This window comes from Phascolarctos cinereus, unplaced genomic scaffold (genome assembly GCF_003287225.1).
Source record: "Phascolarctos cinereus isolate Bilbo 61053 unplaced genomic scaffold, phaCin_HiC Scaffold_5;HRSCAF=322, whole genome shotgun sequence".
NCBI classification, from domain to species: domain Eukaryota; kingdom Metazoa; phylum Chordata; class Mammalia; order Diprotodontia; family Phascolarctidae; genus Phascolarctos; species Phascolarctos cinereus.
In genome coordinates this window covers 225,197,648-225,216,786 of record NW_027555958.1, presented here as the reverse complement: position 1 = coordinate 225,216,786, position 19,139 = coordinate 225,197,648, and the positions used below count along the sequence as shown (strand labels likewise).

At 38.7% G+C, this 19,139-nt stretch overlaps 1 protein-coding gene across 2 annotated transcripts in view; it reads right to left on the bottom strand.

Moving 5' to 3' along the window:
* CYP39A1 (cytochrome P450 family 39 subfamily A member 1) overlaps positions 1-1,376 on the bottom strand; it is a 124,226-nt gene extending 122,850 nt beyond the window's left edge. The window contains exon 1 of one of the 2 annotated variants that reach the window (XM_078155332.1): positions 935-1,376. In XM_078155332.1, coding sequence (XP_078011458.1) covers positions 935-1,111 — 177 coding nt within the window. In that variant the 5' untranslated portion in view covers positions 1,112-1,376. The remainder of the gene's footprint in view (positions 1-934) is intronic. The other variant, XM_020993943.2, reaches the window with a different exon arrangement.
* Between the last annotated feature and the right edge of the window lie 17,763 nt (positions 1,377-19,139).

Here is a 19,139-nt window from a genome sequence, read left to right as displayed (position 1 = left end):
TTAGTTTGAGAACAAAAAAAATGGCTCAAGTATTTGATCAAGTTGGAAAGATTAAATAATTAGCAAGTTTTGCAGCAATAATAAACTTTGAAAACTTACAAAATCTTCTATTTGACAATATTTTTTCCTCCCTGATCTTCTACAATCATACAATGATGTGCTGGAACCAGCTTGAAATAGTTCAGAACCAACTGCTAAAATTTCAGTGTGGGCATTTACACCTTTAAGCAGCAAAGCTACAAATCTGGGCTTTTTTGTTTGTTTTTTTGTTTTGTTGATTGTGTAGCCTTAAGAAACTGATAAAGAAAATGTTAATAATGCAGTTTAAAATTAAACATAAAAGCGTGTCCTTTAAACTCGTTTTTTTTTGAAAGCCAGGCTGTTGAACATTTACCAGCACCCCCAGCCAAACACTTAAAAAAGAAATCTCAATTTTAGCTAAGCTTAAGAAATAATAACAGTATATTCTGTTACCAGTAATAATCACACAACTGATAAGTTTCCCAAGAACAACTTCATCGAATTTTTAGTTTTTCTAGTCCAAGCCATGGCTCAAATCACCTGCAAACTCACACACACATACACACATACATAGATATACATATGCACATATACATACATACATACATAGATATATAGATATAGCTTGCATGGCATGAAGTATGCCACATGCACATACATCTAACCTGGACTCAAAGAAGAAAAAATAAATTTAATTCCACTCTAGAAACATTTATTGAGAATCTGCTATATGCCAAGAACTAGTGCTAGGGAGCAGTGATATAAACATTAAAATGGAAGTTCCTGCTTTCAACAAACTTTCCATTGTCACTGGGTAGATGGGAAAACATCTACGAAGATAAAAATGCAAAAGAACAAAAAGAAACTCGGGCAGTAAAACTTGTTTTTCTTCTCCCCCCCCCACCCCCATTACCTTGATTCTTGCTTGCTCTATAAATTCCAGAGGAGCTTTTCCAAACCTGAACCCAGCTCCAATCCAAGGAATCCAGCCACTTATGCAAGGGGGTCTGTGCAGATTCCTTTGCTGATGAAATAAATAAAAGACAGTGCACCCCAGGATTATGGCCAAGGACATTAAAAGTATCTCCATTTTTCTGTCCGGCCACCAGCAGGATTGTCGTCGTCGTGTCTGTCTTGATCGTTGTACAGGAGGTGGGAAGAGAGTTTGCACCTCCCAACTTGCTGACTGCACTCTCCCAGCACGTTGCCTTATTGACTCACAAATCGGGCTAGTTGGAGCTTGAGGGAGCCTCAGGGGAAGGGGCGGGCGCAGTGGGAGGGAAACGATTGTCTTTCGAACCAATCAGAAGGCTGGACTTGAAAGGCACGTGAAAAGGATAGGCTAGCGGGCAGAGTTGAGAAGACTGCATTTCCCAGAAGTGTCCGCGCGTGTTCTTTTCTGTATTTGCCTCGCTTTCACTGCTGGTTCCGCTTTGTTAAGTCACGCTGCGGGCTGGGAGGGCCAGGGCTGGCTCTTTGGTCCAGAGGAGAGGGCAGGCGGGGTGGGCGGGTCGGCAGGCAAGTAGGCAGGCTGCCCCGGGGAAGTCGTTGGGTGCAACTCAGCGGGAGATAGTTCCAACTGGGCCGAGAATTGGTTGATTTAGGACTGCCCAGGGCAGGAAGCGAGCGGGGTGTGGGGAAAGGGGAGGGGGAGGGGGTGGAAGGACTTGGAGCGCGGGGAGTGGGGGGGGAGGGTTTAAGCTTGTCTGAATGTCCCGCCAGGTGGACGAAGAGAGAATTTTGGCCTTCGCTCAGAGGTGTCCCAAACGAGTACATTCATACTCTCCTTCTCAGCTGTCGTGGCCGAGATAGTTTCCAAGTCCATTCCTCTCTCGGCATCCCTAGCGCAGGGATGGTGAGGGGGTTGGGGGGTGGGAACTGCCCTGGAGAGAGAGAGAGGGGAGAGGTGGGAGGCGCTGGTCAGAGAATGCACAGCCAGTCTTGTGGGGAAAGGATGCAGGGCTTGATTAAAAGATCTACACCCACCTGATGCATTACCATTTCTCCTTCATGGTGTGGCCACAAAGAGCTCTGACTTTGGAGCCAGAAAAGACTTGAGTTCAAATCCCAGCTCAGCCACTTATCTACAGCATGGGTGTGCACTGGACCCAATCAGTTAACCTTTCTTGGCTTTTCTTAACCGGACTTGGAAGGGCCCTTCCAGCTGTAAATCTTAGGAGTCTTCCTAGGCTGCTGGCTCTCGGATTGGGAGACCAGGAATCAGAAGACTGTATTTTAAATCCCAGCTGCTTACTGTGGAAAGAGAATTGGAGTTTGAATTAGGGGACTTTGTTTCTGAAATTGACTCTATTACATACTATCCTGTCACTTTGGGCAAATCACTTCACCTCTGTAGTCTTCAGTTGCCTTAGTAATTGATGGTGTTGAAGTCAGGGACTTCTATTTCACTTTGTTATCAAGTAGTGGCAGAGGAAAAGAGCCCTAAGGTTGAAGTCAGATCTGAGTTTGAATTTGGCTTCTGTCACTAACTAGTTATGTGCTGGTGGGCACATAACCCGTTTTATGAGCATTGATTTGGAGTCAGGACTTGAGTTCAAAACCCAGGTCTTCTGCATACTATTTGTGTGTCCCTGGACAACTTAGCCCCCCAGGTCATTTGCCTTATCTGTCAAGGGGGGGGGGTTAGATAAGATGAATCCTAAAGTGCCTTCCAACTCTAAATCTGTGATTCTAGAATCCTATGACAATGAGGGCCTTGGGTCAGACTTGATCTTTAAGGTTCCTTTCAGCCCTAAAATCTCCATATTCCAATATAGCCATTTTGGTAATGATTTCCTTTAAAAGTTAGATCCACTAGAAATAATTTTTATAATAAACCACACACATGTTAGTGTGAATTCGTTTTTATTGACTGCTTTACAAAGGCTAGATCAAATAACAAATGGGTAAGAAAATAAGAATAAAGGTGGAAACGATAAAGACAAATTTTGAGGTTAATCAAATACTGTTACTATATTCATTTGCTTTGGAAATATGTGTTCTTAATCTGCCCCACTGATCAGCTTTTCTGTTTTTTGCCAGTACTAATTAGTTCTAGGATTACTACTCAGGAGGATAGTTTAAGATCTGATATTTCTATGCCTCCTTCTTTCCCATTCTTCCTCCCCACCCCATTATTTCATTTTAGATTCTTGACCTTTGGGGCAGCTAGGTGGTGCAGTAGATAGAGCACCAGCCCTGTATTCAGGAGGACCTGAGTTCAAATGCGACCTCACACACATACCCCTTACTAGTTGTGTGATCCTGGGCAAGTCACTTGACCCCATTGCCTAGCTTAAAAAAAAAATATTCTTCACCTTTTGTTCCTCCAAATGAATTGTTATTATTTTTTCTAGTTCTATAAAGTATTTGTTTGAGAGTTAGGTATACCACTAAATAAATAAATTTAGGTGATATTAATCATTGGTATTATATTGGCATAGGCCAATCATAACTATTTAATAACTTTCTAATTACTTAGGTACATTGTTATTTTTGTAAATAATGTTTTTAGTTGTATTCACATATGTCTTGTGTTTTTCTCCCAAGTATTTAATATATTCTGAAGATATCTTGAATGGAATTTCTCTATCTTTTTCTGTGGGGTCTTGCTGTTTGTCTGTAGAGAGGGTGATGATTTCTGTGGATTTGTTTTACATCATGTTATGTTGCTGAAGTTGTGTCAATTTCTAGTTGAACTGCTAAGGTTCTCTAAGGAAACCATCATATTATCTGAAAAAACAATAATTTTACTTCCGCTTTACCTTTGCTTATTCTCTCAATTTCTTTTTCTTGTCTGATTGCTATAGCTAGAATTTGTAGTATTCTATCAAATAATTATGTCAGTAATAGACATCATCCTTGCCTTACCACTAATCTCATTACAAAATTTCCAAATGTTTCTTCCCTACAAATAATACTGCCTCTTAGTTTTAGATAGATACTACTTACATATTAAGGAACAACACTTTTATTCTTATGCTTCCTCAAGTTTCTTTTAAAATAGAAATTGGTATTTCATCAAAAGTGTTTTATACCTTTGATATAATCATCTGATTTTTATTGTCTTGTTATTAATATGGTTGATTATATTTATACTTTTCCAAATATTGAACTCAACCTGCGTTCCTGCTATGAACCCTTCCTGGCCATAGTATATGATAATATATTGTTGTAGACACTTTGGCAGTATATTTTAGAATATTTTTGTTCTGATATTCATTAGGGATCTCAATCAATCAATTAATAATCATTTGCCGAGTACTTATTATGTGCCAGGAAGTATTCTCAGTACTATAATAATAGTGGCCAGCATTTATAAAGCATTCTAAGATTTAGAAAGAGCTTTGCAAACATTATTTTCATTTGATCCTCAGAACATAACAACTCAGGAGGTAACTGCTATTAATCCTATTTTACAGATGAGGAAACTGAGGCAGATAGAACTTGCCCACAATCACACAGCTAGGAAGTGTCTGAGGCTTGATTAAACTCAGGTCTTCTTGACTCCAAGTCTCATGCACTACTCCAAATATAAGATAATAATGAGACAATATTGAAAAGTGCCTGGCACATAGTGGGTACTTTTTAAAAAATTGGAAAACCTGTATTAAGCACCTACTATGTGCCAGGCACTATGCTAAACACTAAATACCAAAAAAAAGGGGCAAAGACAGTCCCTGCCCAAAAGAAACTTAAATGGGGGAAATAACATGCAAACAAATACATACAAAGCAAGTATATACAGGTTAAATAGAAAATGATTAACAAAGGAAAGGCACGGGACTTGAGAAGAGTTGGAGAAGGCTTCCAGTAGAAGGTGAGAGTTTAGCTGGCATTTAAGGAAGCCAGAGAGGTCAGTAGTGGAAGGAGACTTCTTTTTCTCTTCTTATATCATTACAGTTTGAAATTTGTTACAACATGACCCTGCTATACTCATTGTGGCCCCTCTTTAATAAACGCAAAGAGAATCTGAGAATCAGAAAATCTAGGTTCAAATACTAGCTCTGTTCCTGGGCAAGGAACTTCTCCACAGTGAGTTTCAGTTTCCACATCTGTTAAATGAGGATAATAATCCTTGTACCTCCTATCTCATAGCCTTGTGAGTAAAGAGCTCAGTAAACTTTTATGAGACATATAAATGTGAATTGTTATGCAGAATGCTATTTAAATGTAAGCTTATTATTAATAGAGGTAGCATGGTCTAATGGATATAGGGCTGGCTTTAGAATCAGGAAGACCTGGGTTCAAGTTTCTCTTCAGGCATATATTAGCACTGTGAAATTGGCCATCACTTGGCCTACCAATCCCCCAGGTAAGGGTAGAAGTTACAAAAAGATTGTTGACTGTCTGAGAGAGACCATAATAAATATTTATTGAGAGCTAATTCTATGGCTAGCTTTAGTGACATTTCCTCTCCCTTGACTGGCTTCCATATAAGAGTAGACATTTATTATGTGTCTAGTGCAGAACCATATGTTATAAAGATTACCCCAGACTCAGTTCCAAAGACTGGTGTCTCAAAGACTTTTTATTAAAGAGGTTGAAGTGCATCCCTTAGATCCTTGTGAGAAGTGGGTACACCTCCTTGGAAGGGGAGAAATGTGTGCATAAAAGAAACCAGAGCAAGCTTTATAGTTACTAATTGTCTAACTCCTCCCTTCTGGGTCAGGATTGGTCCTAATCCTTCTTGGTTACAATCTTCCTTATATGCCCCACCCTTAACATACATTATGTGCCACTTCTGCTTCTGGGAGCCAAGATGTCAGAGTGAAAAGGTAGTTGCTCTCACTCTCCCCTATCAACCTCTGAAAACCCAGAAAATATCACCCCAGGAAAAAAAAACCCTGGAACACCTGAACTAGAAGAAAGACAAGGAGCAGCAGTGCAGTAGCCCAGCAAACAGGTCACCCAGTGCCTCAGCAAAAACAAGGGGCTCCAGGCAGATAAGTACCCTGCGGCATTTATCTGAAAGGAGGTGAAGAAAACAACCTAAAGCTTCCTAAAGCCCCGACCTTGCTGATTCCAACCCAACACCAGGTGAGCTGTAGGAGCCCTGAAGCCCCAATTGTGAAGAATCCTGAAGCCCAGGTGGTAGAGCAGGCAAACACCAACACCTGGACCTCCAGTGCCTCAGTGAGGGCGGGGAACCGGTGGAAACCAGCTCAGAAAACCACCAGGAGTCTGGCAATCCACGCAAAGGAATCTCCCGGTGCATTAGCAGAAACGAGGGAGACAACACTGCAGGGGGCCCCAGGCAGATAAACATCCTGCAGCAGCCATCTAAAAGGAGCTGAAGAAAGCTAAAGGAAAGGAAAAGCAGGCAACCTAGAATTGCCTGAAAGTTCCAGCCTTGCTGATTCCAGCCCAACAAGGTAAGCTGCCAGAAACCTACAGCCTCCAATTGCCAGCATAAGAGGCCCCAGCACACAAAGCCAGTGACCAAGACCTAGGCTCCCAACACAAGAAGCTTGGGTCAGTACCCTCTGTTCCCCAGCAGGAGAGCTCAATCTCTTTAAAGGCCAGGGAATAAAGAAACACCATGAGTAAAAAGAAACATACCATAGATTCATATTATGAGAAGAGTGAAGATCAAGACAGAAATTCTGAAGAGGACAACATTGTCAACAAACCCACATCTGCAACAACAAAAGGGAATATGAACTGGTCAAAAAGCCTTCTTAGAAGAGCTCAAGAAGGATTTTAATAGTCAAATGAGAGAGGTAAAGAGTCCTTCAAAAATACAATTGGCCATTGGAAAAAAAATACACTGAAGAAAACAAGTCCCTAAAAACACAATTGGCCAATTGAAGAAGGAAGGACAAAAACTAACAGAAGAGTACACTGAAGAAAACAAGTCCCTAAAAAACACAATTGGCCATTGAAGAAGGAAGTACAAAACTAACAGAAGAGTATGCTGAAGGAAACAAGTCCCTAAAAAACACAATTGGCCAGTTGAAGAAGGAAGTACAAAAACTAACAGAAGAAAACAATCTGTTAAAAACTAGAATTGGACAAATGGAAACTAATGTCTCTATGAGAGAGCAAGAATCAGTCAAACAGAAACAAAAAAGTGAAAAAATAGATGAAAATGTAAAATACCTCATCAGTAAAACAACCGACCTGGAAAATCGACTCAGGAGAGACAATTTAAAAATTATTGGACTACCTGAAAATCATGATGAAAAAAAGAGCCTGGACAGTATCTTTCAGGAAATCATAAAGGAAAACTGCCCAGAAGTCCTAGAACCAGAAGGGAAAATAACCATAGAAAGAATCCACCGATCACCACCTGAAAGAGATCCCAAATTGACAATGCCAAGAATATAATAGCAAAATTCCAAAATTACCAGATGAAAGAGAAGGTGCTGCAAGCAGCCAGAAAGAAACAATTTAAATATCATGGAACCACAGTCAGGATTACACAGGACCTTGCAGCTTCTACATTAAAAGACCGCAGGGCATGGAACATGATATTCCTAAGGCAAAGGAGCTTGGAATGCAGCCAAGGATCAATTACCCAGCAAAAATGAGCATCATTTTTCAAGGGAAGGTGGATATTCAATGAAATAGGAGACTTCCAAACTTTCCTGATAAAAAGACCAGAGCTCAACAAAAAATTTGATCTTCAAGTACAGGACTCAAGAAGGACTTAAAAAGGTAAATGGGACAGAAGGATACAATATGTTGTTAATAAGGGGGGGGCTGTTTAAACCCCTACAAGGGAATATGAGACTTGCAACCCTTGAGAACTGTATTGTTATTACATGTTAAAGGAGTATACATAAAGAGGGTGGATATTAGTTGACTTTGATGTAATGATAAAAAAAATCTAATCAAGTGGGTTAAATGGATCCAAATAAGTGGATCAATCTGATCTTAGAAAATGTACTGAGAAAGGAGGAGGCAGACAAGGGTAAATTACATTACAGGAAAAGACACAAAATCCTATTACAGCAGAGGGAAAGAAGGGGGGGAGCATTGTTTGAACCTTACTCTCATCAGATTTGGCTCAAGAAGGGCATAATATAATCAGTTAGGTATAGAAATCTAACTTGCCCTATCAGCAGTAGAAGGGAAAAGGAGAAAGAAAATGGAGGGGGGAAAGAAAAAGAGGGGGGAAGAAGGGAGGGAAGCAGCAGTAAGACTAAAGGGGAAGAAAAGGGAAAGGGATAATAAAAGGGGGAAGGGACTGAAGGAGGCGTGGTCAAAAGCAAAACACTAGTGAAGGGGAGAAAGGAAAAAGGAGAAAGAAAAGCATAAATGGGGGAAAAAAGGATGGAGAAAAAGACACAGATAGTAATCATAACTGTGAATGTGAATGGGATGAACTCTCCCATAAAACGGAAACGGATTGCAGAATGGATTAAAAACAATAATCCTACAATATATTGTTTACAGGAAACACATTTGAAAAAGAGTGACACATACAGGGTAAAGGTAAAAGGCTGGAGCAGAATATATTATGTCAGCTGAAGTAAAAAAAGCAGGGGTAGCAATCCTGATCTCAGACAAAGCAAAAGCAAAAATAGATCTAATCAAAAGAGATAAGGAAGGAAACTACATCCTGCTAAAAGGCACCATAGACAATGAAGTAATATCATTACTAAATATATATGCACCAAATGGTATAGCATCCAAATTCTTACAGGAGAAGTTCAGGGAGTTACAGGAAGAAATAGACAGCAAAACTATACTAGTGGGGACCTGAACCTCCCCCTCTCGCACTAGATAAGTCTAACCACAAAATAAACAAGAAAGAAGTTAAGGAGGTGAATAGAACATTAGAAAAGTTAGGTATGATAGACCTCTGGAGAAAACTGAATGGGGATAGAAAGGAATATACTTTTTTCTCCACAGTACATGGCACATACACAAAAATTGACCATGTACTAGGGCATAAAAACCTCACAATCCAATGCAGAAAGGCAGAAATATTAAATGCATCCTTTTCAGATCATGATGCAATAAAAATTATATGTAATAAAGGGCCATGGAAAGATAGACTAAAAAATAATTGGAAACTAAATAATCTAATCCTAAAAAATGATTGGGTCAAACAACAAATCATAGAAACAATCAATAATTTCATTCAAGAGAATGACAATAATGAGACAACATACCAAAACCTATGGGATGCAGGAAAGCAGTTCTTAGGGGAAGTTTTATATCTCTAAATGTTTACATAAATAAAATAGAAAAAGAGGAGATTAATGAATTGGGCATACAACTAAAAAAACTAGAAAAAGAACAAATTAAAAATCCTCAACTAAACACCAAATTAGAAATATTGAAAACCAAAGGAAAAATTAAAAAATTGAAATTAAGAAAACTATTGAACTAATAAATAAAACTAAGAGCTGGTTTTATGAAAAAACAATAAAATAGATAAGCCTTTGGTTAATTTAATTAAAAAAAGAAAGAAGAAAACCAAATTACTAGTATCAAGAATGAAAAGGGTGAAGCTACCACCAAGGAAGAGGAAATTAAAACAATAATTAGGAATTATTTTGCCCAACTATATGCCAACAAATTTGACAATCTTAGTGAAATGGATACATATTTACAAAAATATAAATTGCCCAGATTAACGAAGAGGAAGTAAAATACTTAAATAACCCCATCTCAGAAAAAGAAATTGAACAAGCCATTGATGAACTCCCTAGGAAAAAATCTCCAGGGCCAGATGGATTACATGCAAATTCTATCAAACATTTAAAGAACAATTAATTCCAATACTATATAGACTATTTGGGAAAATAGGTGAAGAAGGAGTCTTACCAAATTCTTTTTATGATACAAATATGGTGTTGATACCTAAACCAGGAAGAGTCAAAATAGAGAAAGAAAATTATAGACCAATTTCTCTAATGAATATAGATGCAAAATTTTAAACAAAATATAGCAAATAGATTACAGCAACTTATCACAAGAATAATACACTATGACCAGGTAGGATTTATACCAGGAATGCAGGGTTGGTTCAATATTAGGAAAACTATCAGCATCATTGAGCATATCAACACCAAAACCAACAGAAACCACATGATCATCTCAATAGATGCAGAAAAAGCTTTTGATAAAATACAACACCCATTCCTATTAAAAACACTAGAAAGCATAGGTATAAATGGAGTCTTCCTTAAAATAATAAATAGCATATATCTAAAACCTTCAGCAAGCATTATATGTAATGGGGACAGGCTAGAAGCATTTCCAATAAGATCGGGGTGAAACAAGGATGTCCATTATCACCACTGTTATTCAATATTGTACTGGAAACGTTAGCTTTAGCAATAAGAGAAGAAAAAGAAATTGAAGGCATTAGAATAGGCAAAGAAGAAACAAAGCTATCACTCTTTGCAGATGACATGATGATACACTCAGAGAATCCTAGAGAAGTGAGTAAAAAACTACTTGAAATAATAAACATCTTTAGCAAAGTTGCAGGCTATAAAATAAACCCACATAAATCATCAGCATTTCTATATATTACCAACAAAGCCCAACAGCAAGAGATAGAAAGAGAAATCCCATTTAAACTTACTGTAGACATTATAAAATATTTAGGAGTCTACCTCCAAACAAACCCAGGAACTCTATGAACACAATTACAAAACACTTTTCACACAAATAAAATCAGATCTAAATAATTGGAAAAACATCAGTTGCTCATGGGTAGGCCAGCTAATATAATAAAAATGACAATCCTACCTAAGCTAATTTACTTATTCAGTGCCATACCAATCAAACTACCAAAAATTATTTTATAGAGTTAGAAAAAATAATAACAAGATTCATTTGGAAAACAAAAGGTCCAGAATATCAAAGGAACTAATGAAAAGAAATGCAGGGGAAGGTGGCCTAGCAATTCCAGATCTTAAATTGTATTATAAAGCAGCAATCATCAAAACTGCTTGGTACTGGCTAAGAAATAGGGAGGTGGATCAGTGGAATAGGTTAAATATGCAAGACACAGTAGTCAATGACTATAGTAATCTATTATTTGATAAACCCAAAGACCCCAGCTTCTGGGATAAGAACCCACTCTTTGAAAAAAACTGCTGGGAAAACTGGAAAAGAGTATGGCAGAAACTAGGCATAGACCCAAATCTCACACCATATACCAAAATAAAGTCAAAATGGGTTCATGACTTAGATATAAAGGCTGATACCATAAGTAACCTGGGAGAACAAGGAATAGTTTACCTATCAGATCTATGGAGAACAGAAGAATTCATGACCAAACAGGAGATAGAGAACATTATGAAAAGCAAAATGGATAATTTTGATTACATTAAATTGAAAAGTTTTTGCACAAAGCCAATGCAACTAAGATTAGAAGGAAGGTAGAAAATTGGGAAAGAATTTTTACAACCAGTCTCTCTGATAAAGGCCTCATTTCTAAAATATATAGAGAATTAAGACAAATTTATAAGAACACAAGCCATTCCCCAATTGATAAATGGTCAAAAGATATGAACAGACAGTTCTCAGATGAAGAAATTAAAGCCATCTGTAGTCATATGAAAAAAGTGCTCTAAATCATTATTGATTAGAGAAATGCAAATCAAAACAACTTGGAGGTACCACAAGCACACCTATCAGATTGGCCAACATGACAAAACAGGAAAATGATAAATGTTGGAGAAGATGTGGGAAAATTGGAACACTAATACATTGTTGGTGGAGTTGTGAAATGATCCATCCATTTTGGAGAGCAATTTGGAACTATGCCCAAAGGGCTATAAAAATGTGCATACCCTTTTTATCCCAAAGCAAGATCAAAGGGAAAAAGAAAAACCCACATGTACAAAAATATTCATAGCAGCTCTTTTTGTGGTGGCAAAGAATTGGAAATTGAGAGGATGCCCATCAATTGGGGAATGGCTGAGCAAGTTGTGGTATATGAATGTAATGGAATACTATTGTCCTGTAAGAAATGATGAAGAGGCTGACTTCAGAAAAATCTGGAAAGACTTGTCTGGTCTCATACTGAGTGAAGTAAGCAGAACCAAGAGAACGTTCCATACAATAACAGCCACATTGTGCGATGACTAATATTGATAAACTTAACCCTTCCCAGCAATACAAGGATCTAAGATCCAAAGGTCTCATGATGCAAAATGGTAGCCAGATCCACAGAAAGAACTATGGAATATGAATTGCTATTTTTTTCCCTCCTCTGTTGAGTTTTGTTTCCTCTTTTTGGTCGTTCCTTCTATTGGTTCTAATTCTTACTTACAACATCACTAATATCAAAATGTTTAATAGGAATGTATATCTGTAGCCTATATCAGATTGTGCGCCGTCTTGGGAAGGGCGGTGGGGATAAAGGGGGAGAAAAAATTTAAACTCAAAAGCATATGGAAGTGATTGTTGATAAATCAAAATCAATTAATAAAAAAAAAGAAGAATCCACCAATCACCTCCTGAAAGAGATCCCAAAAGAAAACTAGGAATATTGTAGCCAAATTCCAGAGTCCCCAGGTCAAGGAGAAAATATTACAAACAGCCAGAAAGAAACAATTCAAGCATTGTGAAAACACAATCAGGATAACACAACATTAACAGCTTCTACATTAAGGGACCTCAAGGCTTGAAACAGAATGTTCCAGAGGGCAAAGGAGATAGGATTACAACCAAGAATCACCTACCCAGCAAAAGTGAGTATAATCCTTCACTGGATATTCAGTGAAATAGAGGAATTTCAAGCATTCTTGATGAAAAGAGCAGAGCTAAATAGAAAATTTGAGTTTCAGATAAAAGACTCAAGTGAAACATGAAGAGGTGAACAGGAAAGAGAAATCATAAGAGACTTATTAAGGTTGAACTGTTTACATTCTGCATAGAAAGATGATATTTGTAACTCATGGATCCTTTGTCAGTATTAGACTAGTTGGAGGAAAAAAATTATATGTATGTACACACACACACACACACACACACACACACACACACACACAAAGCGAGCACAGGGTGAGTTGAAGATAAAGGGGTGATATCTGGAGAATAAAATTAAGAGGTGAGAGAGGATCATATGGGGAGAAGGAGAAAGGCAGAGGTAGAGTGGGGTAAATTATCTCACATAAAACAGACAAGAGGAGGCTTTTACAGTGGAGGGGAAGTGGGAGAAGGTGAGAAGGAATGAGTGAATCTTACTGTCATAGGATTTGGCTAAAGAGGGAATAACATACATACTCAGTTGGGTATGGAAATCTATCTTACCCTATAGGAAAATAGGAGGGGAAGGGGACAAGAGAGCAGGAGGATGATAGAAGGGAGGGCAGATTGGGGGAGGGGGTAATCAGAAGCAAACACTTCTAAGGAGGGACAGGTCCAAAAGAGAGACTAGAATAAATGGGGGGGGGATAGGATGAAGGGAAACATACTTAGTTTTCCACAACATGACTACTATGGAAGTGTTTTGCGTGACTACACATGTATAACCTGTATCGAGTTGCTTGCCTTCTCAATGAGGGTGAGTGGGGAGGGAGAAAGGGAGAAAATTTGGAACCTAAAGTTTTAAAAACAAATGTTAAAAAAATACATATTTTCACATACAACTGGGAAGTAAGATATACATGCAATGGGGTATAGAAATCTATCCTGCCCTACAGGAAAATTGAGGGGGAAGGGGATAAGAGAAGCAGAGACAGAGAGAAGGGAGGGCAGATCAGGGGAAAGGGTATTCAGAATGCATGCCATGTTGGGGTGGGGGGAGGGGCGAGAAGGGGAGAAAATTTGGAACTCAAAACCATGTGGAAGTGAATGTTGAAAACTAAAACTAAATTAATTAAAAAGAACCCTTCAAATCTCCTGCTCTTTCCTCCCACTGCCTCCTGTCTTCTCCAGCAGATCGTGTCTTCAGTTATTCCCCCTGGTCAAAAGCCATTATCAATCGGTTCCTTCCCTACCACATCCAAATATGCCCACATCTCCTCTGTTTGGGAAAAACAAAAAAACAAAATACCAAACCTTCATTAGATCCTATCATCTATCTCCTCAAGCTTTTGTCCTATATGTTTCCCTTTCTCAGCAAAACTGGAAAAGTTTACATTCCCTGCCTCTACTTCTTAGTCTCACTTGCTGCTCAAACCTTAGCACTGTCTTCTGACCTCATCCCTCTATTGAGTCAAGCGGTTTCTTTGAAAGTGACTGATGATTTAATTGCTAAATCTGACGATTTTTTCTTGGTGCTCAGCCTTCCCCTATTTGCTGCATTTGACATTGGTGCCCACACGTGTCTGGAGTCTTTCTCCTTTCTGGGTTTTTGTCACCCGGCCCTCTGCTGGCTGGCCCAACTGACCTCTCCTTTCTGACTTTCCTTCTCTGCCTCATTATTCACCTCATGCCTTGGAATGATAAACATTCCAGAAGGCCCTTTCCTGGGCCCTCCTTCTCTACCCTCTCTTAGTGAGAGGGGTAACAGCTCTCATGTATTTATCATCTCTCTACTGCTGGGCTTCAGTCCCACATCACCAGTTGCCTATTGGACATTAGAGCACATAGACTTACACGCAACATGTTTAAAACTGAATTACTCGTCTCTCTAAACCTTCTTTTCCCAATGACCTTTTCTTTTCTGTCAGAAGCACCCCATGCTTCCAATGTCCCAGGTTTGCAACCTCAGCACTACCCTGGCCTTTCCCTCTGGACCTACATGCTGTTGGCAAATCTTGCTGTTTCTACCTTCACCTCTCTCTCATCCTCTCCCCCTCCCTCTTCCTCTATCTTTCTCATCCCTCCTCCTATCTCTCTCCTCTCTCTCTCTGTACTCCCTGCTCCCTCTCTCTCTTCCTCTCCTCTCTCCTCTTATGGCCTTGGTACTCACTCACACAAGCAATTCTTTTCATTTGGATTCTCCTACATAATTACCACCTATTTGGTGTCCCTGCCTCATCTCTTTCCCCTACAGCCTATCCTACACACAGCTGCCAAAGTAATTTTCTTTTTAATTTTTCAAGCAACAGGTGTTTTAAAAACTAATCTGTTCCGTCCTCTACCCTTCCCACTTAAACTCGTCACATAGCTACATAGTTCAGAAGCAAAACAAATCCTCCCATTATGTTCAGTCGTGTCTGACTCCTTCATGATTCCATTTGGAGTGGTTTGCCATTTCTTTCTCCAGTTCATTTTACAGATGAGGAAACTGAGGCAAACAGGGTCAAGTGACTTAAGTGCCCAGGGTCACACAGCTGGTGTCTGAGGCCAGATTTGGACCTCAGGAAGGGGAGTTTTCCTGATTCCAAGCCCTGCACTGTGCACTATGGTGCCCTCTAGTACCCCGTAAGTTCATCACCTGTCAGGTGAGTGGCAAGTTTTACCTTTGTTCTCTCAGTTCATCACTGGTTATAAAGACTTTTCAAGTGGTTTTCCTCTGTTATCATTGCATAAATTTCTCCAAAAGTATTTTTCTTTATGCACAGATCTGATGTGACTCCTTTACATCCCCTGCTACAGTGGTCACCTATTAACATCTAGAATTAAAGACAAACTCTTTAAGGTTTTAAAACCCTTCACCACCTCATTGGCCATTACTGACCCTCCAGCATGTGGTAATTCAGCCAAACAAGAGTGCCTTGTGTCTTACTGCCCACCACCTCCCTTATCCTCATTCCTCCCATCTTGGCATGAAGCCTTTCCTGATAGTCCCCAGCTGCTGGTACCTCTAAAACGACCTTGGATGCATTTCCATGTGATCATCAGTTTTATATTTACGCTATGTGCAGTTTTACATACTCATACCCCACTAGTATGTAAGCTCCTCAAATATTGGGATTATTTCTTGTATCCCAAGTGCCCTATAGGGCAGTGCCCTAGAACATAGATCTTGGGACCGCTGCTCAAATGATGTGGGAAGGGATGAGGCATCTGTGAATGTCATAGGAGGGGAAAAGTTGCCGATTTTAGAGAGAAGATATTTCTGTATGTATGCAGAGATAGGGGAATAACTGGACCTTTCACAACCCTCATTCTCCTTGACTTCTTAGGAGCTGTTGACTCTATAGAGATCATTCTCTTCTGGGTTTTGGGGACACCCTTCCTTCCTATCTGAATGCCCGTCTCAGCTCTGGGTGCCTGCTGTCTCCTCCCCTCTCCTCCCACATGCCTGGAATGTTCTCTCTCACTACTGGCCTCCTAGGCTTCAACTAAATTCCAGTCATTTAGATTGGGAACTCCTTGTAGGCAGGGCCTCCAAATTTTATGTTCCCAGGGCTAAGCAATCCCTGGCACAAGTGTATTGATTGACCCTAGTTATATATGCTCAATAATACACTCAAGATAAATCTGGGTTCTTCTGTTACTCTGTGGTTCCAAAAGGCCTGATGAGAAGAAGATACACTTCTATGATAAAATGAAGGATTGAGCATTCTGATTCCAGGGAAAGAAGCCACTATTACTCCCACCTTTCACTGGAAAAATGCAGTCAGTCAGTCAACGTCCACAAGAACCCTGTTACAGTCTTTGGGATGGCTCAAGATACCAGTAATCTACTTTTTTTCATTCAAGCCTTTAATTTCATATCCTATACAATCCTCTATAACCATAAGAATCTTGCCAGAGTCTGGCTTCTGTGCAAATGAAAACTCCTTCCCTTCTCCCCTCCCAAAGCAGTTTTTGCTTATGAATACTGTTACATTAAGCCTTCAAATATCCAACAGCCAAATGAATCGCTCTGTAAATTATCATGGCTTCAAGTTAGGCCTTGAAAGAGTTGGAACAAGTTCAAATCTCTGAGTTTCAAATGGCAGGCCCACGTGTTGTCCATTCTAGAATTTTCAAAATTGGACATTGTCTAAACAAAACTTACTACAGTGAAATCAGAAAAAACCTGTGTTTGAAAAAAACTCTTTTTTCCCCCAACAATTTTTGCAGTTGTGGTAGAGAGATTACACTTCATAAAATAATCATTGCAAGGGGTGGAGAAAAGTTGGGACTGCCATAAAAATACATGTCTATACATTCAGTGTATAATTTATTTACCACAAAACCATGAGCAAGTAAATTCAATGAATTCACGCAAAAAGTTTTTAGGTTATGAAGAAAAACATTTAATGAAAAAAAGTTTACATTTGCTAAAAAAAAAACCCCAAAACAAAAAACGAAACTTCATTGCCTTGAACATTGTCATTCACTGCCCCATTTACAAAATAACTTGAAATTTTGTGACAATCTGTCAAACTATATTATATTCACTTAACTAAATATCTGTTCTGTCCTTATTGCCTTAAAATTATGTTTTACTATTTGTAAGATGACCATCGTCTTCACTTTCTTCTTTGTTGCCTGGATTTAGAACAAAAAACACAAGATAGACATATATAAATATTTTATCTTGTATACATATGTATTAACAGCAGATACATGTAACGGCATTTCCAGTTACACAGTTATTGAGAAACATGAGAGCAATATCCCGTTATCTAACCACAGTACCTGAAACCCAATTTCCTATTAGATCCCATATGCTAGTCTTCTTTTCTGCAAAAATTCTACAAGAGAACTTGTTCAGTTTAGGTTTAATTTTTTTCTTTTTCAGATCAATGAATAAAAAAGGAAAGATCTGCAAGACAAATCACAAGTTAACTTAAACATTTTATTTAACATAATCGATCACAAGCTACACTGGAGTAAACTTCTCAGTCTGTTGATAATATGGACTTATATAACTTCATATCATTTTTGAAATGGCTGAAGGAAATGCTAAATTCAAAACACATTGGCTTTCAACTGAAGAGTCCTACACTGGGTCAAAATGGATAAAATATAGAAACGAATTAAGATGCACAGAATGTTAAAATTCATATTATGAGAGGCCTAAGTTGCACTTTTCATCATGAAATTCAAGATAATGCAACATTCATTTGAATTCTTATTTCTGAGAAATGTGCTATATGCTAGTATTAGGCCAATTGAAGAGTCTGGTTTCCCTCTGCTTTAATCCTACTACAGTGACCAGAGGGCTCTGGAAAGTCATCTCCGTGCCAAAAACTGGGCCAGGTTTCACCCAATTCAAAGGTTCTGGATCTAGACCTAGTGAAGGACTTAACAGTGTGTGGAGGTGGCCTGTGGACCAGCCAAACAAAGTGCCAAGATCGTACCACAAGATAAGCTGCCCTCCCTCTATAGGTAAGTAAGGGCCCAAAGGCCATCAATTAAGTTCTGATGTGTCTGTGATATAATCGGTAGAAGAAATACCCACACAGAAAGATTATGGAATAGTACAAGAAAATTCCTAACTATTCTTAAAACAACAACAGATTCTTGGGATATTTAAATAATAAGGTAAGGAAGCTCCTTTTGAATACCTGGGGAATTGTAAATATAAATTAAAGTTAATTGATGCTTATTAAGGCTTTCAGGATAGGTGCTTTAAAATGTAAATAGGTTAGGGCAAAAAAAAATCTCATTGACCTGGGGCGTTCAACTATTTCCAACAGGTGTGACAACCTTAAAGAGAGAGAGACCAGATAGTTTGCTTACTTTACACACAATTGTAATAGGTTAGTTATATAGTTTTCTATAGCTGTCAAGGAGGTTGGGGAAGGGTGAAAAGGGGAGAAGGAAAGCAAATGACAGTAAGAAAAATGTATAGCTGACAATGAAGAGTCTGGGATGATTGTGGGTCTGCAAATATCATTATATTACAGCATAGTAATTGATGTCCATAGTGATGACTACTACTCATCAAGAAAAGGTTAAATTACATTTTGAATACTCGGCTTTAGAAAGCAGAGAACTGTGTAATAGATTTTAGGAAGGTTTCTATCTAAAGCCGTTAAAATTTTAAAAAAAAGGCTAGTGCTTAAAGGGCAGAGTGAGGGTTCAATTATTCATAAAATTAGCTTACACTATCCAAGCTTCATATTTATCCAAATCTGATACTACTTGGATAAACAAGGCATTATACTGTACCTAAAAGAATCGATGTTTTACCATTCATAACAAATGGTTGCTTTTCACTTTTGTTTCAGAATCACAAAACTAAAAGCAAACTTGGTTATCACCTTCCCTGCCCTACAGTGCTCATTTACAATTTTTGCTTTGTTAGGGAGGAAGCTCAACATATTCCAAACACTTAGGCACTCCTCTGCCCCAAGACAGACAAGACCTGT